General features: G+C 50.5%; 13 protein-coding genes across 13 annotated transcripts in view; 5 read left to right on the plus strand and 8 right to left on the minus strand.

The window, feature by feature from the left end:
• EURHEDRAFT_408478 (rRNA-processing protein NSA2) overlaps positions 1-562 on the plus strand; it is a 1522-nt gene extending 960 nt beyond the window's left edge. Inside the window, exons 4-5 of the mRNA XM_040780837.1 lie at positions 41-253; positions 311-562. Coding sequence (XP_040642902.1) covers positions 41-253; positions 311-326 — 229 coding nt within the window. The 3' untranslated portion in view covers positions 327-562. The remainder of the gene's footprint in view (positions 1-40; positions 254-310) is intronic.
• A 380-nt stretch (positions 563-942) lies between these two features.
• EURHEDRAFT_492447 (serine/threonine/tyrosine protein kinase MPS1) lies at positions 943-3562 on the minus strand. Its single transcript, XM_040785649.1, has one exon. It carries the CDS (start codon positions 3506-3508, stop codon positions 998-1000), a length of 2511 nt encoding a protein of 836 aa, XP_040642903.1. The 5' UTR covers positions 3509-3562; the 3' UTR covers positions 943-997.
• Positions 3563-4172: 610 nt separating this feature from the next.
• Positions 4173-5252, minus strand: EURHEDRAFT_132701 (uncharacterized protein). Its single transcript, XM_040777742.1, has one exon. It carries the CDS (start codon positions 5144-5146, stop codon positions 4427-4429), a length of 720 nt encoding a protein of 239 aa, XP_040642904.1. The 5' UTR covers positions 5147-5252; the 3' UTR covers positions 4173-4426.
• EURHEDRAFT_132700 (uncharacterized protein) lies at positions 5253-5866 on the minus strand. Its single transcript, XM_040777741.1, has 2 exons — positions 5758-5866; positions 5253-5704 (listed from the first exon to the last, which is right to left on the minus strand). The coding sequence occupies exon 2, from the start codon at positions 5669-5671 to the stop codon at positions 5360-5362; it is 312 nt and encodes a 103-aa protein (XP_040642905.1). The 5' UTR covers positions 5672-5704; positions 5758-5866; the 3' UTR covers positions 5253-5359.
• A 3433-nt stretch (positions 5867-9299) lies between these two features.
• EURHEDRAFT_435835 (putative cell wall protein) lies at positions 9300-12026 on the plus strand (the record flags this gene model as incomplete). The annotated part of the gene is made up of 3 exons (XM_040783441.1): positions 9300-10498; positions 11519-11657; positions 11712-12026. Coding segments are annotated over 3 exons (1653 nt in total), but the record flags the coding sequence as incomplete, so codon positions are not given.
• A 1500-nt stretch (positions 12027-13526) lies between these two features.
• EURHEDRAFT_374279 (PWI domain-containing protein) lies at positions 13527-15107 on the minus strand (the record flags this gene model as incomplete). The annotated part of the gene is made up of 4 exons (XM_040778620.1): positions 13527-14570; positions 14627-14791; positions 14853-14943; positions 15007-15107. 4 exons carry the CDS (start codon positions 15105-15107, stop codon positions 13527-13529), a joined length of 1401 nt encoding a protein of 466 aa, XP_040642907.1.
• Positions 15108-15216: 109 nt separating this feature from the next.
• Positions 15217-16021, minus strand: EURHEDRAFT_408489 (uncharacterized protein). The gene is made up of 2 exons (XM_040780838.1): positions 15857-16021; positions 15217-15793 (listed from the first exon to the last, which is right to left on the minus strand). Exons 1-2 carry the CDS (start codon positions 15902-15904, stop codon positions 15497-15499), a joined length of 345 nt encoding a protein of 114 aa, XP_040642908.1. The 5' UTR covers positions 15905-16021; the 3' UTR covers positions 15217-15496.
• A 79-nt stretch (positions 16022-16100) lies between these two features.
• EURHEDRAFT_408490 (fumarylacetoacetate hydrolase family protein) lies at positions 16101-17425 on the plus strand. Its single transcript, XM_040780839.1, has 3 exons — positions 16101-16426; positions 16505-16716; positions 16780-17425. Exons 1-3 carry the CDS (start codon positions 16368-16370, stop codon positions 17205-17207), a joined length of 699 nt encoding a protein of 232 aa, XP_040642909.1. The 5' UTR covers positions 16101-16367; the 3' UTR covers positions 17208-17425.
• EURHEDRAFT_383375 (uncharacterized protein) lies at positions 17055-18550 on the minus strand. The gene is made up of 2 exons (XM_040779572.1): positions 17929-18550; positions 17055-17835 (listed from the first exon to the last, which is right to left on the minus strand). The coding sequence occupies exons 1-2, from the start codon at positions 18461-18463 to the stop codon at positions 17279-17281; spliced, it is 1092 nt and encodes a 363-aa protein (XP_040642910.1). The 5' UTR covers positions 18464-18550; the 3' UTR covers positions 17055-17278.
• Positions 18551-19156: 606 nt separating this feature from the next.
• Positions 19157-20596, minus strand: tif1 (putative eukaryotic translation initiation factor 4). The gene is made up of 4 exons (XM_040780840.1): positions 20378-20596; positions 19955-20313; positions 19259-19901; positions 19157-19202 (listed from the first exon to the last, which is right to left on the minus strand). The coding sequence occupies exons 1-4, from the start codon at positions 20391-20393 to the stop codon at positions 19192-19194; spliced, it is 1029 nt and encodes a 342-aa protein (XP_040642911.1). The 5' UTR covers positions 20394-20596; the 3' UTR covers positions 19157-19191.
• A 532-nt stretch (positions 20597-21128) lies between these two features.
• EURHEDRAFT_470889 (putative F-box and JmjC domain protein) lies at positions 21129-23281 on the plus strand. The gene is made up of 2 exons (XM_040785318.1): positions 21129-21637; positions 21709-23281. The coding sequence occupies exons 1-2, from the start codon at positions 21336-21338 to the stop codon at positions 22895-22897; spliced, it is 1491 nt and encodes a 496-aa protein (XP_040642912.1). The 5' UTR covers positions 21129-21335; the 3' UTR covers positions 22898-23281.
• On the minus strand, positions 23017-23820 carry EURHEDRAFT_446550 (low-affinity Cu transporter; the record flags this gene model as incomplete). The annotated part of the gene is made up of 4 exons (XM_040783614.1): positions 23017-23134; positions 23191-23365; positions 23484-23676; positions 23746-23820. The coding sequence occupies 4 exons, from the start codon at positions 23818-23820 to the stop codon at positions 23017-23019; spliced, it is 561 nt and encodes a 186-aa protein (XP_040642913.1).
• A 326-nt stretch (positions 23821-24146) lies between these two features.
• EURHEDRAFT_374286 (chromatin modification-related protein EAF6/MEAF6) lies at positions 24147-25025 on the plus strand (the record flags this gene model as incomplete). Its single annotated transcript, XM_040778621.1, has 3 exons — positions 24147-24449; positions 24517-24756; positions 24828-25025. The coding sequence occupies 3 exons, from the start codon at positions 24147-24149 to the stop codon at positions 25023-25025; spliced, it is 741 nt and encodes a 246-aa protein (XP_040642914.1).
• Between the last annotated feature and the right edge of the window lie 32 nt (positions 25026-25057).

The raw sequence follows: 25057 nt of genomic DNA on the forward strand, positions 1-25057 counted from the left end.
ACCCATTTCAACTTTGTTGGATCTGATACTGACTGTTCAGCCCCGAAATGGCCGTCACCGTGCAACTGCCCATCCTCTCCGTCAAGAAGAACCCCCAGAACCCTCTGTACACTCAGCTCGGTGTCCTGACCAAGGGAACAATCCTCGAGGTCAATGTCTCCGAGTTGGGTATGGTCACCACCAACGGCAAGGTCGTCTGGGGTAAATGGGCCCAGGTTACCAACAACCCCGAGAACGACGGCTGTGTCAATGCGTACGTATCAACTCTATTTCATCAGTATCAATATATACTAACATTCATCTTTACCAGTGTCCTCCTTGTTTAATCGCTTGTTTCGGCATGACTACTAAAACCGTCTACCTTGCCATTACATCTTGACTTCGATACCATTGGCCCTTATTTGTTTTCGTCTATCTCGTGTTTATAATTGATATTTTGGATGGTGTTAAGGCGCTGAAATGTTATCTCACGTTGTTCATATACGTCATCTAAAAAGTCGACTAGAGTGCTCAGGTACCCTTTAGATAGAGTTACGAATCTTCAATTGACTGCATTCTGCACTTTGATTCTACCTTGCCTTCTGACCTATAACCGTACTACATCATACTCGCTCTTGCAAAACAAAAAAGTACCCTGCGTAATGAACAATTAAATCAATATTTCCCGCTCAAACACCAAAACCCATGCAGGAATCAATCCCAATGCAATCAAGTTAATCAATCAGTCAATCGTACACAAAACATGCAGCACAGCGCTGAATCGCTCTCAAAAAAAATGTAATGGAAAACCAAAGCCCTAGAGCTGCAAAATATAAATCCAAGAAAGAAAATATCTGACACAGACAGACAGAGTATCAAACAGAAAAGAAAAGAAAAAGAGCAGACCAGACATGAACGCCAACCCATTCGTCGGATCATTCAGGATATCAAGAGGTTATTATACAAAGGAGAAAAGGTAAAGATAGGAATTTGAGAACGAAGGGAGAAATCGGTATCATCACCGGCCAGCTTCCTCTTCCAAGGCAGCTTTGATCTTCGCAAAGAACCCAGCGGGCCACGTAGCCAGTTCCTCTTCCTTGGGAATACCACGCACCCTGCAGTGATTTACGACGTTGACCAGAATCCGGCCGAGCATGTCCTGGCTTATCGGAACTGCACCTTCCATTTGTGCATCGGGGTATAAGAACGGGTCCCGCTGACCGAGGAGCTCGTCGACTGTTGGCCGGAGAGTCTGGTCACGCTGCAGGCACCTTTTTAATGTCCGGATGAGTCCGGGAGGGACGGGGACGCCTCCGACTCCGAATTCAGGGAATTCGATTTGGACCCTCGGATTGGGGATGGCCATAATACGTTCGTAGTACTTGGCGATTTTGGCGAAGGGGGGATGGCCGTAGACCATTTTGTAGAGGATGCAGCCTAAACTCCAGACGTCGCTGGGTTTGCCTAGCTTCATCATTTTGCCGACGCTAGAAGGTAGGCCTAGAGAGGCGTTTGAGTCGACAAGGGCTTCTGGAGACATGTAGTTAGGTGTTCCAACTTGTTGCTCGCGATGGACGTTGACGGTGTTGTCCTGGATGGCGTTGGCGATACCAAAATCAATCAATTTGAGTCTACCTTGAACCAAGAGGAAGTTGGCGGGTTTCAGGTCGGAATGGACGACATTATGTTCGTGAACTGCGCGAACACACTCGAGCATTTCTTTCCAATAGTAGCGAGTGAAGTTGATATCCAAAGTAGCGTCGTCGGCGTTCAAACGGTATGCGAGAATCTTTTCCAAATCAGATTCTCCGATCTCCATCAGGACGCTGAGGGTGTGCTTGTCCGAGTTAAGCTCCCAGTCAAAAAGACGAACAACTCGATCCAAGTTCTCCAATTTTTTTAACAGGTCGATTTCACCCTTGTAACCAGCCAAAGTCAACGGATCGACATCTTCCAGGTTGACTCGCTTGAGTGCAAAGATCTTATAGTTTTCCGCCATAACGCGGTACACCCGCGAGCTTCCACCACGACCAATGCAATCAAGTCGTGTGAACGCCTTGTGGTTGATGGAAACTTGGTTGCGCTTTCTGCGAGATTGCGATGCTGCCGCTGCTCCTCCACTGGCGGTTGCGGTGTCAAGAACCGACATCTTCGGGGGTGGCGGAGCTGGTCGATGAGGTGTGTTGTTGCTGCGAGCTGCAAGGATCTTCCTATGCGAACTACTAGCTGGTGTTTCGCCGTTCTCTTTCTTCTCTTCTCCGTAAGCAACAGACATCTTATCCGGTTTATCCAACATATTGGACCCCTGTGGTCTGGTTCGTCTGAATGTCGGTGGCGGCTCATTTTCTTGATCCTGTGTTGCAGGTATTGACGGTAGTGGAGGGATTTTGAATACTGGCTGTTCTCTGGCGCCCGAAGACTTGGACGAATACTCAGAAGACGATCCAGGTGTAGATTTTGAATGTGACCCATAAGACTTAGGCGAAGACATTCTTTCGTAAGGCGCATCATCTGATGCATTCGCAGGCTCCAGAGAACGATGTCGGCCATCTTCACGCGAACTCGGTTCTGCCCATGTTACTCTAGGTGATGACCTCGTATCTTTGTAGCGGTATTCAGCATTGTTGTCGTGTGCCGATTCGTGGTTTTCTCGCTGATCGTCTTCTGGGGATAGATAACTCGGGCCTTCTTCGTTCTCTTCGCTCTGGCGCCGGAGCACACCGCGCCTTGCGGGCCCATTTAGAAAAGTACCAGTGAGCCTTCCAACTCTCTTCACACGCAGAGAGCTGGCTCCAAGGTCTTCCCCGCCACGCGACCGGAGAACAGACGAAGTACCAGCGCGCTGCATGTAATCATCATCGTAACGCATCTTGCGCTCTTCCTCCAAGCGCTCTGCACTTCCATGTTCGTCACTGAAGCTTCTCTCCACAGATCGCCTTTGCGACGGGGATATCGATGCTGGTGACCGTGTATGACTGGCGATGCGCACACTGCGTTGTCTGGGAGCGGGCGTGATGAAGTCATTCCTTGCGTCAGAGTCTTGTTGCTCACTGCTCGACAGTACAGACCCTTCCCTCCTAGATCGAGAGGACATAGCCGAGCCTATGCGAACAACGCGCGGGGCGGGGCTACCGGCTGATCGATCTTGCGGCGATTCGAGGCGTGGCGACCGCGACAAGCGTCGTCTCTCTTGTCTCTCTTGGCTTACGGCTGCTGTTGATGCACGGGCTTCTTCTGGGGTCTGTTCCCTCCCACCGATGTGGTTACGGGGAGAAGAACCCAGGCCATCTTCGTCGAGAAGTGCCTTGACAGAGGCACTGAATTTCGGCTCCGGGACCTCATCATCGGAGCTGTCGCCGACAGAATATTGCCTGGGTGCCGATATCCCATGGTCCCGGGAATTCTGGATTGCTGAAGAGGTGCGTCGGGAACCAGTTCGAGAAACTGTGGCACGAGATAATTGTCGGGTAGAGGGTTGACGATGGAAGCCGCTGTTGTATGCGGCCGAAAGGGAGTTGGGAGAGGCCATTGTTAACGCGAATGTCGTAAAAGAAGTGCTACATGGATAGTCGGTGTAAAATGTAAGGCCTCGTGTATTTTACCCCCAGGCAATGGCCCTTGCGAAGCCGGGGTTGTCGTCGCGAATCGGTGGTTTGATTGTTTGATAGACTTCTGGAGCGACGTTTGGTTTCGCGGGTGGCTGGATGGTGGTCACGTGTGGTCCGTTGCCTGGGGTGACGGAGGTCACAACAAACTAATGTGACGCAGTATGAGAGCATCGAGATGCATACGGTTGCATTCTTCGTTGGCCATTGGTCATTTGACCATCATTTGGCTTGATCCCTGCCGTATACTTAGCAGCATACAATGTACATTTGCAGTGCAAATGCTGTGCTTAATGCTGTGCTTTGATATTGTGCTCGTACCTCATATTTCGTAGTTGCAAAGCATACGGAGTAGATGGGATGAACGGATGAATCATTGCTGCTTGAAATAACTATATTTTGATGGAATTCTTCAGTGCTGTTTTACTAGAGACCTGCATATTTTCATTTACAATTAGCATTTTTATTGTTGTGGCGTCCAGAGCTTTCCTCGGTGCTCCGATATATATCAGACTACACAGGCCATTATGCACAACATGGTATCGAAGCCACCACATCATTATCTAGATCCAACAAGAAAGAGAACAACCATGCAATAAATTCACGAAGAAATTTAATGTCACTGCCTTCTCATGTCAGCTAGAGAACTATATAGCGACGAAATATTGCATGATACACATGCGCAAGAAGCCATTTAATTGATGCCTACCGCTATCAGAAGACCAGGGACGAGAGATGAGTGTCAACCATGACAATAAGAAATGATACAAAGATAGGCTAGGACGCTGAATATGCAAATTGATCAAGCATGGCGTTCTAAGCATATGTATTATCATCAAGTATCAGAGCGCTGATATCATTCTTCTACGAAGTACAAATCCCAACGAGTCCGACAATTCACCTGTGCTTAACTGAACTGTCCTCTTCCGGAGGCAATATCGTAGGATTCGCACAAGTCTATCTGCGATACCGTTTATGTAGAGCTGCACTCGGAGGTAGTAGATACTCAGCACGACGGACAACGACGACATCCAAACAACCAAGTACATTAGTAGTACATCACGGCTACTCCGGAGACATATCGGAACCGCGAATTGGGAAGTACCAAGAAAAAACCACCATTTCAGAGATATGCCATTGACTGGCCGAAGATCATGTTCTCGTGCTGAGATGTAGAGTATCGCGCAGAGAAGCGACGCGGAGACGCAGGTCGTGAGCAGGAAGATTGTGAGGAGTAATTGCAGCAAAGAGCCCGAGACGCAGCAAAAGACCGTGGAACGTTTGGAAATGTAACAGCAGTTGAGAGAAAGCGACACACGTGCATACAGCCATGGACTATTTGCCGAGACCAAGCAACAATGCTCAGCTCGCCATCTCACTCTACAATCCGACCATCTGATACTGGCAGGTATAGTACGGAAAACACCCGAGTATACACCGGGTGTCCTGGAGACTCCGAAGTATCCAAGACAGCCCTGCCTGTAAACAACCACAGAGCAGCAATTGAGCAAAGCTGTAAGACAGAAAAAATATGCTTCTTTTCCTTTCTCTTTCCCCCTCATCTTCAGATCGCTGTCAGAAAACTAAACCACCTTTGGCAACACCTGACTCGGGCTCGTCCGATCCCATGGTTACTATTATTACTCTGAGACATGGCCGGAAAAATTGGGATATTGCGCCCGGTTTTCGGAACACATTTACGGAGCCATTGTAGGAAAAAGTATGCATTTTTATTCTTGAAGCCAAGAAAGCCCAAAAGGAGGACTCAACTGGAGTTAAGTTTCGGCGTGTCTGGCTAGAAGATTAGAATTTGAATTTCTTAGATCCGAGTACTCCGTATTGAGGGCAATAGTTCTGGTCGTATGTGGACTGGCGGAACGAGTACGAGGTTGTTGTGATGAGCTGCTTGTTTTTGTACTTCTGCTATAGCGGCTATTCACAGTGTAGTTAATTTGTACGGATATTGTAATAAGCGATCGAGATGCTTCGATTATCGAATCTTGCAAGCTGAGAGCACAAAAGTGTGGACACTCGGCGAGTGCCGCAAAAATGAGACGTCGAATTGGTTGGGCTAAAAAAGAAAGCATATGGCTCGACTAATCATATCGTGCATCATGTGACTAGTCAAAGTAAGCAGTGGATAGCGAGATTAGATGCTGGTGTTTCCTTTTACGCCGTATTTCTGTTTGAGGTGCTTATGGCTCGATAACCGAATCCTGTTTTTTGCTGGTAGGGGATAGAAGCACGAATGTAATATAACCTACGAGCACTAGCAAACACTATACGAATAGTCACACCTAGCAAACTGTAGCTGCTTTGTATGCAGAGCTAGTGAAATGTCACTTCGCACGGGCTGTCAGGGAACATTTGAGTAATAATCCAGTTAGCGAAGCTGCATGGGCCTAGACCTAAATGGATTTGGTTTTACCGCGACGTGTTCCATTGCTCCTGATAGTTCTTTGGGAGCTCGCGAGAGATGGTTCTGGACAGAATAATAGTCCGGATGGGAACCATGGAAGCGAGGCCACTTTGCCCCGTAGCACTCTGCAGCATTGGTATGTTTTCCAATGGGTCTAGAGCAAGCGTCAATATATTCGGAAACAAGCGTAAACTATCTCCAACCCGAGACCAGACCGAAGTATTCTGAGCAGGCATCCAGAGCCATGGCAAATGCACAAACTGCACCGTAAACTGGAGATTTGGAGATCTCCCGGCGGACATCCTCCGGTTCGTGTTGCCACGGTTCGCATTTAGTAAATGGTGGTTTTGAATAAATTGACATGTTGCCCCCGGGAGACTCGGTAGTTCACTGGCGTAGATTTGGTGGGAGTACAGAGTAGACAAGCGAGGGATTTTCTGGCGGACGTCCCAAGTAAAGTGAAGTGGAAAAGTGTACTCCGCAGTTCGTCCAGAGGCATACAGGGAATCGCAATGAGATCATTCACTGAAATGGCAAAAGCAGACTGTTTCATACTGGACCAGGCCGTGATCTGGACCAGCAAAATTTAGAAGCACATCGAAGAAAGTGATACTATCCAAAGGTCATTGTACAGATTAGACGGTCAGCTAGCCAGCCTTAGAATCCTTCTGGGCCAGATCTCAACTAAATGGGAAATAGATCTGCCATGAATCGATGTATAGGAGCTTGAATTGCATATCATAGCGAGGCTTCTGCTACACGACACGGTCCAGATTGAGTCACTTCGTGCTCTGTAAACTGATAGTCAGTCTACATCAAGGATCCCTGTCGACAAGAATACAAGTAACAATGGCAATGGGCCAAAACATTAACAATCCACATTATTGCATATCTGAGAAATCTCTCACTGGGCCCGACCTCTGCATTTTCCACGAGAGGTAATAACTCGTCTGTTTCTGAGTGACCCGGCCCGAAAGCTTAAGCAACGATTTGAAAACATTACATTCGAATTGTTTCGAGAAAGGTGATTCTCCATAGATCGCCAGGGCTGGAGTCGTTCTCTCTGTCTTTTTGTCCAGGTCCGGATGAGCCCCGATCGGGAGATCGCGCACACGGCCCAACTGCAAGTGATGAAACAAGGACGCCATAAACTGACTCTGACGGCTGTCCCAGAGTCGAATAACCTTTCCGAACTTTTAACGGGGCGGTGGTTGTTTGGGAATGTTTAGCCTGTTCTTTTCTTGGACACGGAGCGATATATCAAAGTGTGCCTCAGGAATAAATTAGTCAGACACACTACTGCAGGAACACCTGAGCTGGGAAGGGATCATCGCCAGACCGCCTTCAGTAATCTTCCCACGCTGTCAGAGCTTTCTCTATCTCGTATATGCTGCCACCGTGTACGAGATATGCATCCTGCAACTCGGAAAGAAAAATAAAAGAGTAGCAATACAGAAAAGCAACGGTTACTAAACCGTGTTGCCCGTTCAAAAGTACCATGGATGGAGCCGCAAGCTAAGTGTTTGTTCCTGACTAGCAACACTGACTAATCCCGGCTTACCCCCTTAGATCCACCCACTGGCGAAATTTCGGTCGACTTTCTGGTTCGAGTGCTCCATATTTGGGATCATGAAATAATAACAGCCCAGCAAAAGAAACATACGGCTACGTATCATAACTGTGATTGCCATTCGAACTCTCAGGGTCTTGTCCGTACTAAACTGGAGGATATACACGCTGTAGTCGACTTAACAATATTGATATTCATTATTCCCTGCAATACCACTACTGCACTACGGCAGTCACGGTCTCATCACAGTGGACGGACTGAGATCCTAGCATACGGACTATCCTCTGTCAATTCCGGAGGATTCCCGTGAGATTGATCTTTCCGGTCAAGAAAGATCCCGAAGCGAAAAGAAGCACCAGGCGTGTTTCGTCTTTTTTTTATCGTCAACCTGACTCTTCTGAATACATACTACGGAGTACAACAGCGGCGATGATAGAATCTTCAGTTGATGGATCTTTTCTTCGGAATGACATACCACAGCCCCCCGACACCCTTGAGGGTAAAACAACCGGCTTGCTGATCGTTCCGTGGTTCGTACTCGGCGAGAGAACGCGGCAGACCCGGTTCCAGATCTGCGTGGGCTCTTTCCAAACTCAGGATAGACCGTTGTGCTGCCATTGGCCGGGTCGAGTCTGTCTCCTTTTTTTGTTTCTCGACGGAGCGTACACTGCAATAGCTATCTTTACTCCATTCGGAAACCGTTGATGACCGGGGGGTGAGAGTCTAAGGAGAAAGTTGTTTCCCACAACCGTCTTTCGGGGCCCACTGCCAAATTATTACCACGAGGTCAGTCACGAAAACATACGCCCCCCATTCTGTAACAATATTCTCCGTGCCTATGCTGATTCTTGTATTGTCTCGTCATTACATGTATTATTATGTACGAGTAGTTTATCGTTATGTACTGACCGGTCCTGACCATGGAAGACGGATTCTCAATAATGGCATCCGGGAGTCGAAATGAAGCCGGCCTAGAATTCAATCAAAGAGATTCTTGTTCCTCTTGCCCCCTTTCTATGGATGTATTGGTGAGCAGGTTGCTTCTACGAGCTCTCGTATATGCGCGTTAATTACAGAACCGAGCACTATTCATTGAACTAACCTTATTACGACAGGCTGGAGCCCTCCCAAGGACGCTGCCATTACTCAAAATACTGGCGGAATGGAACCCCCCGTAACTCGAAATAGAACTCTCGTCCGCTTGTTTCGGATTGTTTCCACATCCTTTTTATTTATTTTATTTTGTTTTTTTCTGGACGGAGAACAGCCACTGGCAGTTGAGAGATCCACCGGTACCTGAACCTCGAATGAAGGAAGATCCTGCCTTCCTCGATCAGCAATGGATGGACACTTTCTGAGTCTTTCTGTGTGGCTCTGGGTCTTAGGGGGAGTGGATACTTCCCAGACTGGGGTATGGTCTCCATTTCCCAAGTGATGGCCCCGGCACCAGGAGAAAGAAGCCCTCAGGGGTATATAAACCTCGACGAAGATCTCTTTTCTTCGACCTTTGTCAAGCTCTCTGTCAATCGCTACATCTTTAAGTGTTTGTTGTTTCTTTTTTGTTTCTTTTTTTTTTTTTTAAACCAGTCTGTCGTTAAACCACTTTTTGGCTGCTCACAGCCATTATTCTTTCTTTTCTATCCTTCTTTCTTGATAGACTACGCCTTTCCGGCCTATACATTCGTTCTACGCCGATTGACTACTGCTTGAAATCCCTCGTTACAAAATGCGTTCGAACAACCTTCTCATGCTCGCCGGTATGGCGAGCACGGCTCTCGCCTTGCCAACCGACATGGCCATGGACCGTCGTACCGTTGGCCTCGATATCGATCTCGATGTTAGCCTGAACTTGGGTGGCCTCCTCAGCGGCATCCTTGGCGGTGGCCAGGATCAGAGCCCCGCTAAGCTTCTCGACGGAATCCACGCGCACGCCGCTGCGGCCCTCCAAGCTGGTGCATTGGGTGTTAAGGCTGGTTCCGTTCACGCCAAGGCTCGCACGGAGCTTGCCGCTTGGTTGCGCGCTGATGTTGGTGTTCACCTTGATGCCTCTCTCCGCTCTCCTCTCCTCAAGTGGGCTACTGGTGGTGACGGCGACATCCTCGATGTCGACGTCTCTGCTGGTCTCTCCGTTCTGAGCCCTCACGCTGCCGACGTTGCTGCCAAGGGTGGCCTCGTTGTTACCCTTGACGGTATCCTTGGCGCCGCCGACATTGAGGCCCAGGTTGTCCTGAGCGCCTCGCTCCAGGACAAGCTTGCTGCTTTCCTCAAGGGCTCCGGTGCCGCCAACCTTGGTGCCGACGTCAAGGCTGGTCTCCACCTTGCTGCTGGTGGTGGTCTCGTTAGCAGCATGAACGCCGACGTCAAGGCTGCTCTCCAGGCCTACCTCAACGGCCCCAAGGTCACCCTTGGTGCCTCCATCAAGGTTGCTCTCCTCGCTTGGTTGGAGGGCAAGACTGCTGACGGTGTTGTTTCCCTTGGCAACATCCCCGCTGGTGGTCTCACCACCATCTCCGTTGGTGCTGACATCGGTGCCCGTGTTGGCGCTGACGGTATTGCTACCGCCGCCGCTAAGGCTGGTCTCGGTGCCTTCCTCAAGGCTGACATCGCTGCTGACCTCGACGCTGACGTCAAGGCTGCCCTTGAGCTCCTTGTCAACGGAAAGGCCTCTTCTGCTCTCGACACTAAGTCTCGCACTGCTCTGGTTAAGTGGCTCTCTGGTTCCGACGTCTCTCTCGGTGTTGAGCTTCAGGCCGTTGTTCTGCTCTGGTTGTCTGTTGGTGTCAAAGTTGACATCAGCGTCAACCTTGGCGGTGGCCTCATCGGAAACCTGCTCACATTCGTCCTCAACACTGTCACCGAGCTCCTCTCGAGCATCTTGGGTGGTGTTCTCTCCATCCTCACCGGTGGTGAGAGCCTGCTCTCGCTGTCTCTTGAAGCTCGTGCTCAGTTGGCCGCTGTCATCGCTGGCGCTGTCGACATTGACATCACCACTGACATCCGTCTGACTCTCCTCGGATGGTTGACCGGTGTTGACCTCAACGGCTCTATCATCATTGGCACCATCTCCGGCTCCAGCTCGTCTGCTTCTCCCTCCGGCACTCCCTCCTCTGGCAACAACGTTCCTCTGTCGCCCTCCAGCGCCGCCGCCTCTCCCTCTGGCTCTCCTACCCCCAGCGGTGAGAGCCCCGTCAACGGCACTCCTTCCGGCTCTGCCCCCGGTGCTTCTTCCACCCCCTGTGACACCTTGACCTCTGAGAGCGTTGTTCCCGTTGCCACCAACTCCGAGGGTGTTCCTTCGTCCTCGTCGGTCCCGGTCCAGGTTCCTTCTGGCCCCGCCTCCAGCCCCGTTGTGCCCACCCCCTCGAACGTCGCCCCTGTCTCGTCTGGTGCTGCTTCCTCCACTCCTTGTGACACCCTCACCTCGGAGAGCGTTGTTCCCGTTGCCACCAACTCCGAGGGTGTTCCTTCGTCCTCGTCGGTCCCGGTCCAGGTTCCTTCTGGCCCTGCCCCTCGCCCCTCGAGCTCGACCCCCGCCTCTGGTACCGTCAACGTGATCCCCACTCCTTCCAACGTCGCTCCTGTCTCGTCTGGTGCTGCTTCGTCCACTCCCTGTGACACCCTCACCTCGGAGAGCGTTATCCCCATCGCTACCAGCTCTGAGCAGGCTCCTCAGCCCTCTGTCCCTGCCCAGCAGCCCTCGAGCTCTGCTCAGGTTTCCGTTGATGTTCCCGAGACTCCTGCTGCTGCTAGCAGCACCCCCTGCGACACCATCACTTCTGAGTCCGTGATCCCCGTCGCCACCAACTCCGAGGAGCAGACCACCGTTGTCCAGGCCACTGGCACCGGCTCCACCGTCGACGTTGTTGTCCCCACCACGACCCCGGCTGTCCGTCCCTCGAGCTCCGCTCAGGTTTCCGTCGATGTTCCCGAGACTCCTGTCGCTAGCAGCACTCCCTGCGACACCATCACCTCCGAGTCCGTGATCCCCATCGCTACCAGCTCTGAGGCCCAGTCTGTCCCCGTGCAGACTCCCTCGTCGGTGGCCGCTCAGCCTTCCGTCGATGTCCCCACTCCTCGGCCCTCCGTCCCTGCCCAGCAGCCCTCGAGCTCTGCCCAGGTTTCGGTTGATGTTCCCGAGACTCCTGTCGCTAGCAGCACCCCCTGCGACACCATCACCTCTGAGTCCGTGATCCCCATCGCCACCAGCTCCGAGACCCCTGAGGGCGTCGAGCCCACCCAGGCCCCCAGCCCTTCCGTCTCCGTCGACGTTCCCCAGACTCCTGCCGCTGCTTCGTCCACTCCCTGTGAAACCCTCACCTCGGAGTCCGTGATCCCCATCGCCACCAGCTCTGAGACTCCCGCCCCTCTGAGCACCCCCGCCTCCTGCGCTGGTTGCGCTCCCCGTGTGGTCACCGTCACCACCACCGTGAGCGTCCCTGTCTGCACTCCTACCGCTTAAGCGGTTCGAGTAGTTAGACTACAATCTACCTAACGCGGGATTATTTTCTCTTTGAATATTTCTTTTTGAAGCTTTTTTCTGGCGAATTTCTCAAGAACGGACACGAACGAACTTACAGCACAAACGGCAGAAGAAATTATCTGGTGAACTATCTTTTGTTGTGGTTGTTGGCCTGTACATAACTAATTTTAATTCTATAATCCTCGGACAGCTCGTGCCCTACTTTGGTCATCCGTTTAAGTTGCATACACTTTCCTGTCCAGTTGTTTCAAGTGTATACAAGAGTAGGGCATTATGTACATAAAGCGATAGTTCATTGCGTCTTGTCCAATCTTGAGATTGGTCCGGAGGAAAGAATTATGTTTTTTTGTGATTTATTGGTACATTGGTTTTGGTTTTGGTTAACTGGCTTGTGTTAATGGTTGATTCCCCTTAATGGATTACATTCCTTTTTAACCATTAGTATCTGTCTACGGAGTATAAGTATGTTTTACTATAGATGTCGATGTATAACCCTATCCTACCGAAATGCAATGCATAAAAATACATTGTCCCGCGTGGGGTGTATCTCAGGGGCACGATACCACTTGTATCCGTAATTACCAGTAAAACAAAACATGACAGTTCCTGTAATAACCAGTACAAACAAATACTACTAAACTGGTCCACAATATTATATCCCGCAGTCGACAATCGCAATAAGAAGCCGCTCAATAATCAGGGCTGACAGGTGTTTAGTGTGATGACGAGTTGCTGATTATCATTGATTGTGCAATTGCACCGCCTTGCTTTTTTCTTTTCCCATCCGTCCTTTCTTTCCTTTTCTTGTACCGAAGCGGGAGATTATGATTATGGGGGTGGAATAATTCGTTTGTCTCACTGTTTTATTTTATTCTCTTTTGGCAATGTTATCCGTGCACTCGGCTGTTGGTAGCGTTGGCAGGGCGTTGACGTCGTTGGCATCGCGGTGATGTCTGTAAACGGTTGAAGTGTGGATAGAGACGGTGTAACCCGGGCATTCCGCTGGCCCATGTGCTTAGTGTGCTGTGTGTCTCATGTGCTGGACAGGGATACATCGTCTGTCATCTGCAGGTACCATTCTTAACAGTGTGTCTGTTTGTGATGACTATCAGAAAACTACCGAGAATTAACCGTCTATGCCAAGAGTCTACAAGGCGAGTGGAAATAGTTCTAACATAAAGATGGTTTCTTGATATTGGATTGATTGTTACCCCTAATAACCTACCTGGTCACGAACGGCGTCGCATGGCTCGTATTCGCTCGCGTAGGAGCTTCTCGCGAAGTTCCGTGTTGGATATGCGCGTACCTTTCGGCTTAGAGGAAGTAGTCTATAACCCAATCTGTTAGTTCAAAGATTATTTCATTCATCCAGGAACAATGAACTGGAAAAGGAGGGAGGGGAGGGGATGACGGTGAATCAAGACAGACATCAAGGTTAGGAGAAACGTAGATTGCCTTCGAGGTTATGAGGTTTCATTCACCCACCTCATCGGCATCCTTCATCTCTTTGTCAGCCGAGCTCGAGCGGTTTGTGGGCGGTGGTAGTGGTGGTCCCTCGTCTTCATCAGTCAACCTCTGGCGCTTTTCAGTGGGGACGGATACAGATGACGAGTTTCGCCGTCTTCGTGCGGCGGGGGTATATCTTTGGAGAGAACGGCGTCTCTTGCGATCATGGTCTCGGTCCTTTCTTGGACTGCGGCTGCGAGATTCAGATCGTCTCGGGCTGCTGCTGGGTGTGCGTGTTCGGCCTCGACTGCGGCTGCGGCTGCTGATGGTGGAATATCGACGTCTGCGACCGGCGTCGCGGTCTCTGCTGCGGCTCAAACGGCGGTTATCACGGGAGCGGGCCTTTCCAATATCAGCCGTTGTCTCTTTCTTATGTGTTCTTGTATCAGATTTTCTCCGTCTATAATCCGCCCCCCGAGACAATGACCTGGATCCCGACCTCGACCTCGATCTTGAATATGAAGCGTTCCTTCTATGGCGACGGGGAGGCGGCGAGCGCGAGCGCGACGGACTGCGGGATGAGACGGATCGCCTCCTTCGGTCCCACTTGGGCGAACGTGAACGCGATGAATCACTGCGACTAATAGACCTAGACAGACTGCGTCTCTTTGTCCTCCTGCGACCTCCTCGCTCCGGAGACGGGGAGCTGCTAACTGACCGACGACGTCTCCGCGGCGGGGACCTCGACGAGGATGGTGTCCGGGAAGGAGAACGGCTGACCGACCGCGACGGCCGACGACCCCTACGAGGCCCCGATGGAACGTAGGAATCAAACTCTCGCCTAGGCGGAGGTTCACGGAAACGGCCGGGGCTGCGTCGCCGGGGTGGTGATCTGTTGTCTCTGAACGGGCGTCTATCAAAGTCCCTGCCTCCGCCGCGACTGCCACCTCGTCCCCTCCCTCGACCGCGATCAAATCGTTCCCTCTGTCGAAGGTCTTGTAGTTCGCGTTCACGTATGCGCTCTTGCTCTTTCTGGCGTTTGGACTCTTCGGCTGCTTTTTCGGCTTCGATCTAGCACGTAGACGTTAGTACCGTAGTCGAACATGTGGAGTATAGACCGGACACACCTTCTCTTGTATAAGCTCCAGCTTCTTCGCCTCCAAAAGCTCCTTGGGAACGCCTTGAGGATTTTCCTGGGCACTCAGACATAGCGACCACAGCTCCTTGCAGAACTTGCCCGTATCCTTATCCAGAAACCCCGTGAGTTGAATCTGCAACGATTTGATATCTGGCTGTTCAAAACGAGATATTAGCCATATCCATACCCCATCAGACTGGTTCGCAATCACATACATAACGTGAACCCTCGAGAAGATTAAAGCAAAGCTCAATCACCACATCATCCTCATTCCCAAGAATCTCAGAGATCTTCCCGGCAATCCACCTGTGTCATAAAGCACTTCAGTCAGTCTCCGATTGCTCTTAGCGAATGTCAGGTGAAACTCACTTCTTCATGACCTCGATATTCACCTTCGTCATATCCACCTTCCGGCTGAATTCCGGGGGGAATTTGGTCTGCCGGAGCATCTTCGCATCGACGCTCGCCATTTTTGTTAGCTAGGATGTTTTGAGGGTATTCGCAGGCCTTGTGAAAGCTGGAGCGCGTGAAAGCTGCAGATACCGCGGCGAGAAACGAAATTGCGCTTTGGGTTGGTGTTGGTGGACGTACACCGGAGTGATTTCGGTCCGGTGCTTATCGGAGCTGCAGGGTTGCCTTTTTGGGAAGGGACTCAGTGATGGATCAGAGCCAATGCATAGTTGGATTGTGACTTGTAGACACCAATTGATACAAGTGGCAAATATTCGTGTTCTATAAAACAGATGCATAAGTGATATTAAAGTAGTAGACATTCAATAAGCCCAAACCGGGCATCCAGTTTCCATACCATGATCATAACCATAACCTCGACCCCGTTTTCCTTCTGAATCATTCCACATTAAAACGATATGTCCCAAGCCCTCTCACTAATCCCCTCCCCATTATAACTAACCTCCTTCAACACCTTCTTCACATTCTCCCTCGCCCTCGCCAACTCCTCATCGACAGTCCCATTCGCATGTCTCGTCTTGAGTTCGTGGTGTAAATTCACCAATTCTTTTGCGCGTCGGAGGTCTTCGTTACTGTCACGGTGAGATTGTGCTTGCGATTGCGATTGAAATTGGGTTTCTTGTGAGGGTGCGCGCGGAGGGAGTCGCTCGTTTACGGTGACGAGGGTGAGGGCATCAGCGTGGTCCTGTTCGCGTTAGTTGTGGTTATACCAGAGACAGAGGTCCAGGCTGTGGTTTGATAGACATACACACACTCGTAGGGAGGTTATGTCCGAGAGGATCTCTGCGACTTGCATGATATGGTGGTAACGAGAGCGAGAATAGCGCTGAAGTAGGTGTACGAAGGGATGTTCTTTCGAATTGCTCTGCTGTGATATGAGAGGGTCTTGGCGCTGGAATGATGAAGAGTCCGGATCTATGAGCGTCTTACCGATCTCTGAAGTTGAAAGTGTTGAAGTCCAAAGATTGCGATCCAATTGACTGCTTAACTGACGTAACTTCAACCCAGATAGCACAATAACTCTATTAGCGTGAACCGCCTATCAGCATCATTGCATTGCTGCTCTCCAAAGATAGATCGCATACACCTTCCATGTCACACCCTCCAAGCTAACGGGAACAAATCCGACTCTCGGAGTTTCGTCGCTTCTCCGCAATCCGATTAATTGATTACCCGCGCGACATAAAAGCACCCCCCCTTCCCCAACACAACGGTGCTCTCATACGTATTCTCGCCAATTGACATACAAGACCGCAACAATGGCATCTGCTATCAGAGCAAACTGCAGAAAAGTCATCTGCATCGGCAGAAACTATGCGTCCGTCTCCCCTCTCCCCGCGACTCCAAACCAACCCACCACCTTAACCAGTGGCTAACACATACGAGATGAATACAGCGACCACATCACAGAACTAAACAACACCAAGCCAAAACAACCCTTCTTCTTCCTCAAACCCTCATCCTCGATCTTGTGTCCCGGAGAAGGACCCGTCCTGCGTCCCCGCGGAACGAACCTGCACTATGAGGTGGAATTGGCGCTGGTAATGGGCAAGTCGGTTAGGGATTTGGACCCGCGGGATGATAAGGGGGCTTTTGATGCGATTCAGAGTTTGTCGCCTACTTTTCATATCTAATGAGGTATGGGTGGAATGGGAGCTGATGATTTGGCAGGCTACCTCCTCGCAATCGACATGACAGCCCGGAACGTCCAAGACGAAGCGAAGAAAAAGGGTCTCCCCTGGACGATTGCCAAGGGCTTTGATACTTTCCTCCCCGTTTCGCAGGAGATTGCGAAGTCGCGCATTCCGGACCCGCATAATGCGTTCCTGAGGTTGAGTGTTGGGTCGGAACAGCGACAGGCGGATTCGTCGGGTCTTATGCTTTATCGGATTCCTAGGCTTATGGCGGAGATTTCGCGCGTTATGACGCTTGAGAAGGGAGATCTGGTGCTGACTGGTACGCCTAAGGGTGTTGGGGAGGTTAAGTCTGGGGATGTTATGAGGGCTTCAATTGAGGTTGATGGGAAGGAGATTGAGGAGGGAAAGATTGATGTTGAGGTCAAGGATCGTGAGGGGCGGTATGAGTATAGTGAGACTTAAAGGATCAGTATGAAACGTTATGATTACATGTGGCTCGGGGGGTACATAGCAATATGATTGTTGCATGACAGTCAGTTGTATAGGAGATCCTCCTCATCCACAGGCACGATGGAAATACACCTCCTCTTCTTGCTCTTCTTGACTGGCTTATCCATCTGTTGCTGAGATCTCTCGTGCTCTTTAACAATCCTCTGCACAGCAGTTTCCAAAACACCCCACAGCCACCCCTCCTCGTCCAACCGTTCTTCCAGACGACCCCTAACATCCCCGTCATCAAGCCCAACCACAAACGCCTCCACAATCCTCCCCTCCCTCTTCCTAGGCGGCAGTTGACCTCGTCCAGCCGTCGTCAACGAGAAGTACTCCGACAGACTTCGCCCATCCTGCTTGATCATGCGGTAATCATCCTCATCAGGATCCAGCTCGTTCTTCTGGCCATCGCGGGAATGAGCTGGCTGCTGATCTCTGGCGTCGCTAAAATTTGAACTTCCTAGCGTACTCTGTGAGAGCGTTTGTAGGGAGGTATCATGATCCTGTTTTGGGGATGAGACACGCCGCTCTCTCGGCATCGAGTCAGGTACGATATCCATATCCTTGTTAGACGTATCGACCATAGTCGTATCCGCGCCTGCCATTTGAATCAATATCGTATCCCCAGCCCTAACCAGCCCAGCTCAGACGCGACGTGCAGCAAACATACCTCTCCCACAATAACACCTACCACACTGCAGCCCCTCCATCTCCCTACCCACTGCCTCATCCACAACCCTCCCAACGTCCACCCTCATCATATCCCTCATGTCGCTCATCACCATACCCACCTGCATCCCAACAGCACTCTCCAACGCCTCGCCCCACCCATCCTTCACTCCATCAACCAAACCCTCCAACCTCTTATTCTCCCCCTTGACTCCCTCAACGGCCCTCTCTAACTCAGCAAAACGCGCATCAATACCGCCTTCAAGCTCTGTAACTCTTCGTCCCAATGCTTCGCGCGCGTCAGCTTCTGCTTCAACCTTGGCTTCAGAATGAGTGTTGTTGTTTTCGCGCGCGCGGAGGTCCTGTACGGTTCGTTCGAGAGCGGAGACGGTTTGTTGGAGGATGGATAGGGCGTGTATTGTTTTGGAAAGATCGGATTGGGTCGTTGTGAGTTGGTTGAGGAGGCGGATGTTTTCACGGCGGATTTCGTGGGCCCAGAGGAGGGAGGGGGCTGTTGGATCCCAGGGTCGTGACGATGATGTTGGTGTGTTTTCCATGGGTGTGGCTGTTTGTTTTGTAGAAAGAGTCGATGAGGTGGTATATGAGAGATGGCATGAGTGAATTATTTGGAGTGAGTTGGGTTGAGGTGAGGGTTGGTATACGAATCGGGAAAGGACCTCAAGTCCATGGAGTCGTCTACTAATCTCCCGGAAACAAAATAGAACATGGAATTGACATTTACTCTATTGAACTAGCCATAATCACATATTCATCCACCCAAATGCTTTTGCCCATCATCACGAGAAACAAGAGCGCCTGAGCAGATAAATCACATTCTTTTTGCTCGACCTATTGATCAAGAATGAACCACAGCATCCTTAACCAACCAGAGGGAGCTAAGTACAAAAAGGAAATTCGGGATAAAAAATAAGAAAACGGTAACTCGGACGCAGGAAACAGTAGTAGAAAAAGAAAAAGAGAACCATGAATTATAACAACAAGAAGGCATAAACACGTCGCATCTCCATAAGCACAGTAGATAGAACAAAGGAAACCATAAACAACTGCTAGACGAGTACGAACTCCCGACTAACATCTGTGCGAGTACATGCTGGAGACACAGAAAGCCACTTTTTTGAAGAGGATCGATCTCCTTTCTTTTTTTGCCATCGGACAAGCAACGAGGTCAAGACGTCCTTTTTTCCACCGCGGCTCACCCTTGGCTCCGTTGAATGGCATACTGCGATCTAGGATCGAGGACAGAAGGGGGTTCGGGTTAAGGTGTTTAGATGAGGTCTGAAATACGTTAGAATTTTGACGTTTTGATTTCAAAAGAGAGAAGGGAAACATACCAGCAACGTTCATGGGCATCTCCTCGATCTGGGTGCTGTAGAACTGCTCGATCTCACGCATCATACGGACATCGTCAGCGGTGACGAAGTTGATGGCAACACCCTTACGACCGAAACGACCACCACGACCGATACGGTGAATGTAGTTCTCACGGTTGGCGGGCAAGTCGTAGTTGATGACTAGCGAGACCTGCTGGACATCAATACCACGGGCCAGAAGGTCAGTGGCGATGAGGACACGAGAAGAACCAGAGCGGAACTCCTTCATGATAACATCACGCTGGCCCTGCTCCATGTCACCGTGCATGGCGGAAACGGTGAAGTCACGGGCAGTGAGCTTGTCGGTGAGCCAGTCGACCTTTCTGCGGGTGTTGCAGAAGATGACGGCCTGGGTGATGGTGACGGTCTCGTAGAGGTCAGAGAGGGTGTCGAGCTTCCAGTCCTCCTTCTCGACGGCGATGTAGAACTGCTTGATACCCTCAAGGGTAAGTTCCTGCTTCTTGACAAGGATACGGATGGGGTCGCGCATGAACTTGGTGGTGACCTCCAGGACGTCCTGGGGCATGGTAGCCGAAAGCAGGGTAACCTGGGTCGATTGGGGGAGGAGCTGGAAGATGTCGTAGATCTGCTCGGTGAAACCACGCTTTTGGCAAGTTAGTATTGCGACTTTATGCAATTGTGATCGGAGAAACATACAGAAAGCATCTCATCGGCCTCGTCAAGGATGAACAGCTTCATCTGGTCCGTTCTCAGGACACGGCGCTGAATCATATCGTGGACACGGCCGGGGGTACCGACAACGACCTGGGGACCGTCACGGAGGGCCTGCATGTCCTCACGGACGTTGGTACCACCGATACAGGCGTGGCACTCAATGCTCATGAAGTCACCAATGGCGACAACGACCTTCTGGATCTGCTGAGCAAGCTCACGGGTGGGAGCGAGGATCAGAGCCTGGCAAGCCTTCAGGTTGGGGTCGATCTTCTGGAGAGCGGAGACGGAGAAGGTGGCAGTCTTTCCAGTACCGGACTGAGCCTGAGCAATGACATCGTTACCTGATCATTGTTAGCGTTTTTTTTTTTTTTTTTTTCAACTTTACAAGAAAAATATAAAACCTACCCTTGATAATGGGCATGATGGCACGCTGCTGGATAGCAGAGGGGCGCTCGAAACCATAGGCGTAGACACCTGAAATCACCGTCAGAAACTTTTCTCTCGTATTCTTTCATCCACAGAACCCCGCTCTGTAGACGTTGTTGGGATGAGATATCACATACCGCGAAGCAGCTCGGGCTTCAGTTCCATAGCGTCGAACGAGTCGGTGATCTCATCGTAGTTAGATTCGATCTGTCCTGTACGGTGGGAAGACTCGTTAGCATTGTCGTCGTACGTATATACCGGTCGTGAGAATTTTTCTCCCGTCCATCTCAGCGCCACCACAAAGCGACAAGATGAAATGGACCTGGTGAAAAAGGAATAGAGACTTGAACATACCCTCAGGAAGATCTTCCAATCCCTTGTCAGCCATATTTGCGAGTTGTTGGTAGTATAGTGATCACAGGCGAGGCGCTGTGATCCGGACAAGACGCGGTGGGGTTTTTTTCTGGTGAGGGTTCTTGTTAGCGAAAACGATCCGTGTGGGGGAGGTCAGAGTCGCAAAAACGCACAAAAGTAGTTGGGAGTGGTAGTTGTAAAAAAAACTCTTCTACAAGAAAAGAGAAAAAAAAGGAAGAAAAAAGTGGACGGGTGGATGAAAGTGGGATAATAAATGGTTTTCACCGTTTGGTTGGTCTGGCGCTTGTTCTGTGGGCGGCGAAAAGGTTTTTTTTTTTTTTATCCAAATTTTCATTTTCTGCCCAACAGATGTCACCGCCTGCATTGTTGGGTAACCTACCCACCTTGGATTTCAGTGACAAGACAATAGGACGAGTCCTTTGGTTTGGTGATATCTTGTTTGATGTGTGAAAAACGGATTGTTCTAGCCAATTGGATATGTTATTGATTGGCCTCCGCCACTGAGTCAAGCAAGCAAGAAAACAGACGGACCACGACGGCCTACAACATACAAGTCTTCACAATGCCAGACATCACATCTCTCGACAGCGAGACTGTCAAGATTGACCCTAACCTACAGGACCAGGAAGACACCCCCGACACAATCCCAGGTCACCCCCTAGGAGTCAAACCCAGTGGCAATGCATTACTTGCCGCTGAAAATCTCCGGAATGCCATCGGGACATTCAGCATCCTCCCGGACGAACTTATCTTGATACTATTGGAATTCCTCGATGGTCCGAGTCTGTTACGCATCGGCCGGACATGTAAGGCATTTTACGCATTCACTCGAGCGGAAGAATTATGGAAGGGACTCTTCTCCTGGTAAGACTTGGCTTGGTTTTGGCATTCTTTGGTAGACATAGCAATCCAAAGACATTTACTAAAGAGACTAGGTCTCCTCCTACTTCATTCACCTGGAGAAAAACATGGCGCGCAACATATCTTAACCTCCCACTCTCCCAAATCCCCAACCTAGACTGTTCTCATTTATACTCTGACGCCCTCCACCGACCCTTTTACTGCGCGCACATCTCGCTAGACCCCTTCGCCTGTAATATTCCTGCCAGAAACCAGATCGCGCGTCTACCGGACCTTACACCTGAAGAGTTCCATAAAGAGTGGACGGACAGGCCGTTTATCCTGACGGAGCCCGTGAAGCAATGGCCGGCATATCAGCAATGGACGACGGACTCGTTACTCGAGAAGTACGGGGATACGGTATTCCGCGCGGAAGCTGTTGACTGGCCATTTAAGACGTACGTGGATTACATGCGGAATAACTCGGACGAAAGACCGCTGTATCTATTCGACCGGGCGTTCGTGTCCAAGATGGGACTGAAGAATGGACACATAAATCAAGAACCTGAGACGACATACTGGACGCCACCTTGCTTCGGAGAAGACTTCTTCTCAGTCCTCGAAAATGACCGTCCCGATAGACAGTGGTTGATCATTGGCCCCGAACGCTCTGGAAGTAGCTTCCACAAAGACCCCAACGCCACCAGTGCCTGGAACGCTGTTGTCCGCGGCTCCAAGTACTGGATCATGTTTCCCTCTTCGTCGAAACTGCCCCCTCCACCGGGTGTTTATGTTTCCGAGGACCAGAGTGAAGTGACATCTCCACTCAGTATCGCGGAGTGGCTACTCACCTTCCATGCTGAGGCACGGAGGACAGCAGGTTGCATTGAGGGGATTTGCGGTGAGGGAGAAATCCTGCATGTCCCGTCAGGATGGTGGCATCTCGTGGTGAACTTGGAACCAGCTATCGCTATCACGCAAAATTTCATTCCCCGTGGACATTTGAGTGCGGCGCTCGACTTTTTGTATAACAAGGCAGACCAGGTCTCCGGATTCCGAAAAGATGTCACAGACCCCTACGAACGGTTTGTAGCAAGGATGCAAGAAATACACCCCGATTTACTGGAGCAGGCATGGGAAGAACTGAACAAGAAAAACGAAGGCAAGAAGCGCAAGTGGGATGAGATTGTCCACGGCAAGACGGAAGATGAGGGACCTGAAGAGGCAGAAGGAGGTGGTTTCAGCTTTGGATTCGGTGATGATAGCGATGTGGAGGTTCCTTGAGCATTATCTGAATGTCGAATTGTTGAAACTGCGACGTTATGCTATGGACCCTTCAAACGAAACAATGATACCCGACTTGACTACATCGTCCAACATACCGGTCTCCCACGGGACAACGATCAATGACAAGCAACAGATTTAGTAGCTGACTCGTCCTGCCCAAACGCCAAATACCCCACAAAAGCACCCACCGCAACCGCCAACATAACCAACCCGTTATACGTCATGAACAACAGCCTACCACGTTAACTTCACCAAACCAGTGCACCAAGGCTATAGGGAAAGAAACTCACATGATAAAAAAGCTATAAAACACCTGCACCGCATACAACGCAGCCAGCGCAATCTTCCCCCTCCTCTCCGCAACCCGTCTCGGATCCCTGCCTACAAGCAGCGGTGAGCTCTCGTCCGGGTCATCCAGCCCGGCCGTGGCCGTGGTACTGGCACATTCGTCGGCGATCTCAGTGCCTTTTCAGGATGAAAGAGACGGTAATGATCAGCCGGTGCGAATAGCCATACCATCAACAACTTAATACATCCAACCATTCAAATGTAACCATGGGTATAAGTTAGAAAAAAGACTTACTTGTAGAAACGCCAACACCGCTCAACCGCTGTACATGTCCCGCTTCATAACGCCTCGTAATCCGTCTCACACCCTCGTAACCAGCTGTCAATAGCACGATAACGACCAGCGACACGAATAGCGAGAACGGGCCTGTCACGCGCCATTGCGGGAAGATGATGCAGAGGTTCTTGGTTGACCATGTAAAGAGCATCTACCAGCCATAGTCATAGTATTAGAGGCTGCGTTATCGATCAAGGTGTCTGGGTGTCCGGGCACTCACGTTCATGTTACACTGGCCCATATCCATATCGCCGTGTCCGCCGTGCCCGCCGTGGTCCATACCGCCGTGACCCATATCCATATCGTGGTGCATGTGGTCCATTTTCGCTCCAGAAGGTGTATTCAGAGATGCGCTTGAATTCGTAGTATATAATCGGATAGAATGGTAGAGAGAGGATAGATAATGAGGAGTAAACTGGCAAGGAGCACCTCATAATCCCTTGGCATTCCAGATCACCGCTGCAAACAATGCAAATAACCTGATAAGATCGTAGTGCGCTCCTCTTTAATGCGACAGCGACAAGCATCTGTCCTACGACGCGAATCATATATCCCAGCAGAATTACTACTTTCGATCAACTTTCACTAGACATAGCGCCGCCAAATAATACAGAAACGAAAATGGCCGACACAGCACCCCCTCCCACCCGACCATCACCACCACCCAACGACGACAGCGTTGGCGCAGCACCACAAAGTACAGGAGCACAACCAGGATCCCCAGAGAAACAAGCACAAGCACAAACACAAGGCCCAGCACAAAACCCAGCACAACCACCACAAACACAAACACAAACACAAACCTCCCAAAATGCTGCCACAGCATCATCAACAGACCAATCCCGCGGCCTCCCCTACTACGAAAAACTCCGACGCGACCTACGCGATACTCTCCAGAAGAAGCGATTAATGGACAAGAGCATGGTACTTCCCCCTTTTACCTCTTACCTATAACTTATCAACTAACCTCAATTCCTCGGGAATGTGACAGGCCCAGCTAGAAGACCAAATATACCGCTTCGAACAATCTTATCTCGAAGAAACGACCGCCGGAAACATAATCAAAGGCTTCGATAACTACATTAAAGGCTCTTCCACAGGGTCAACACTGACAACGGGCATTGGGTTATCGGGAGCCGGAATGGGCACTGCGGGGGGTGGAGCGAGACGGAAGGCGCAGGTTACTGAGGCGGATCGGGTGTTTTCGAAGAGTTCGGCAGGGTTTATGAGGGTATGTTTCTTTCCGTTGATTCTGGGGCGAAGTAGGGATATGGGGGAGGAGAGAAGCTGATATGTGTCTAGGAATCTCCAACGCCTTCGTCTACGCAGACGACGCCCGCGCCTACGCCGTTGTCGAATGGGGGCGATGCTACGAATGGGAATTCGAAGGCTGGATCAAAGAATAAGAAGAAGTCTGGGAATAAGAATGTGGAAGAGGACGTTGAAGATAGCGATAAGCCGCCTGTGAAACGGTTGAAGATTAGCTATGGGAGGGATTGATTTGTCAGTTATGGCCAAGGGCTGGTTGCTAT

The sequence above is a fragment of the Aspergillus ruber genome (assembly GCF_000600275.1).
Source record: "Aspergillus ruber CBS 135680 unplaced genomic scaffold scaffold00002, whole genome shotgun sequence".
Lineage (NCBI taxonomy): Eukaryota > Fungi > Ascomycota > Eurotiomycetes > Eurotiales > Aspergillaceae > Aspergillus > Aspergillus ruber.

Coding starts and splice junctions, on each gene's coding strand:
- EURHEDRAFT_492447 (XM_040785649.1), bottom strand. CDS start 3,508: ATGGCCTCTCCCAACTCCCTTTCGGCCGCATACAACAGCGGCTTCCAT.
- EURHEDRAFT_132701 (XM_040777742.1), bottom strand. CDS start 5,146: ATGAGGGGGAAAGAGAAAGGAAAAGAAGCATATTTTTTCTGTCTTACA.
- EURHEDRAFT_132700 (XM_040777741.1), bottom strand. CDS start 5,671: ATGCTTTCTTTTTTAGCCCAACCAATTCGACGTCTCATTTTTGCGGCA.
- EURHEDRAFT_408489 (XM_040780838.1), bottom strand. CDS start 15,904: ATGCAAGTCGCAGAGATCCTCTCGGACATAACCTCCCTACGAGTGTGT. Junction 15,794..15,856: donor TAACCTCCCTACGAGTGTGT/GTATGTCTATCA, acceptor TAACGCGAACAG/GACCACGCTGATGCCCTCAC.
- EURHEDRAFT_408490 (XM_040780839.1), top strand. CDS start 16,368: ATGGCATCTGCTATCAGAGCAAACTGCAGAAAAGTCATCTGCATCGGC. Junction 16,427..16,504: donor TGCATCGGCAGAAACTATGC/GTCCGTCTCCCC, acceptor AGATGAATACAG/CGACCACATCACAGAACTAA. Junction 16,717..16,779: donor GGCTTTTGATGCGATTCAGA/GTTTGTCGCCTA, acceptor ATGATTTGGCAG/GCTACCTCCTCGCAATCGAC.
- EURHEDRAFT_383375 (XM_040779572.1), bottom strand. CDS start 18,463: ATGGAAAACACACCAACATCATCGTCACGACCCTGGGATCCAACAGCC. Junction 17,836..17,928: donor GATGGAGGGGCTGCAGTGTG/GTAGGTGTTATT, acceptor TTCAAATGGCAG/GCGCGGATACGACTATGGTC.
- tif1 (XM_040780840.1), bottom strand. Junction 19,902..19,954: donor AGGCCGATGAGATGCTTTCT/GTATGTTTCTCC, acceptor ACTTGCCAAAAG/CGTGGTTTCACCGAGCAGAT.
- EURHEDRAFT_470889 (XM_040785318.1), top strand. CDS start 21,336: ATGCCAGACATCACATCTCTCGACAGCGAGACTGTCAAGATTGACCCT. Junction 21,638..21,708: donor TGGAAGGGACTCTTCTCCTG/GTAAGACTTGGC, acceptor TAAAGAGACTAG/GTCTCCTCCTACTTCATTCA.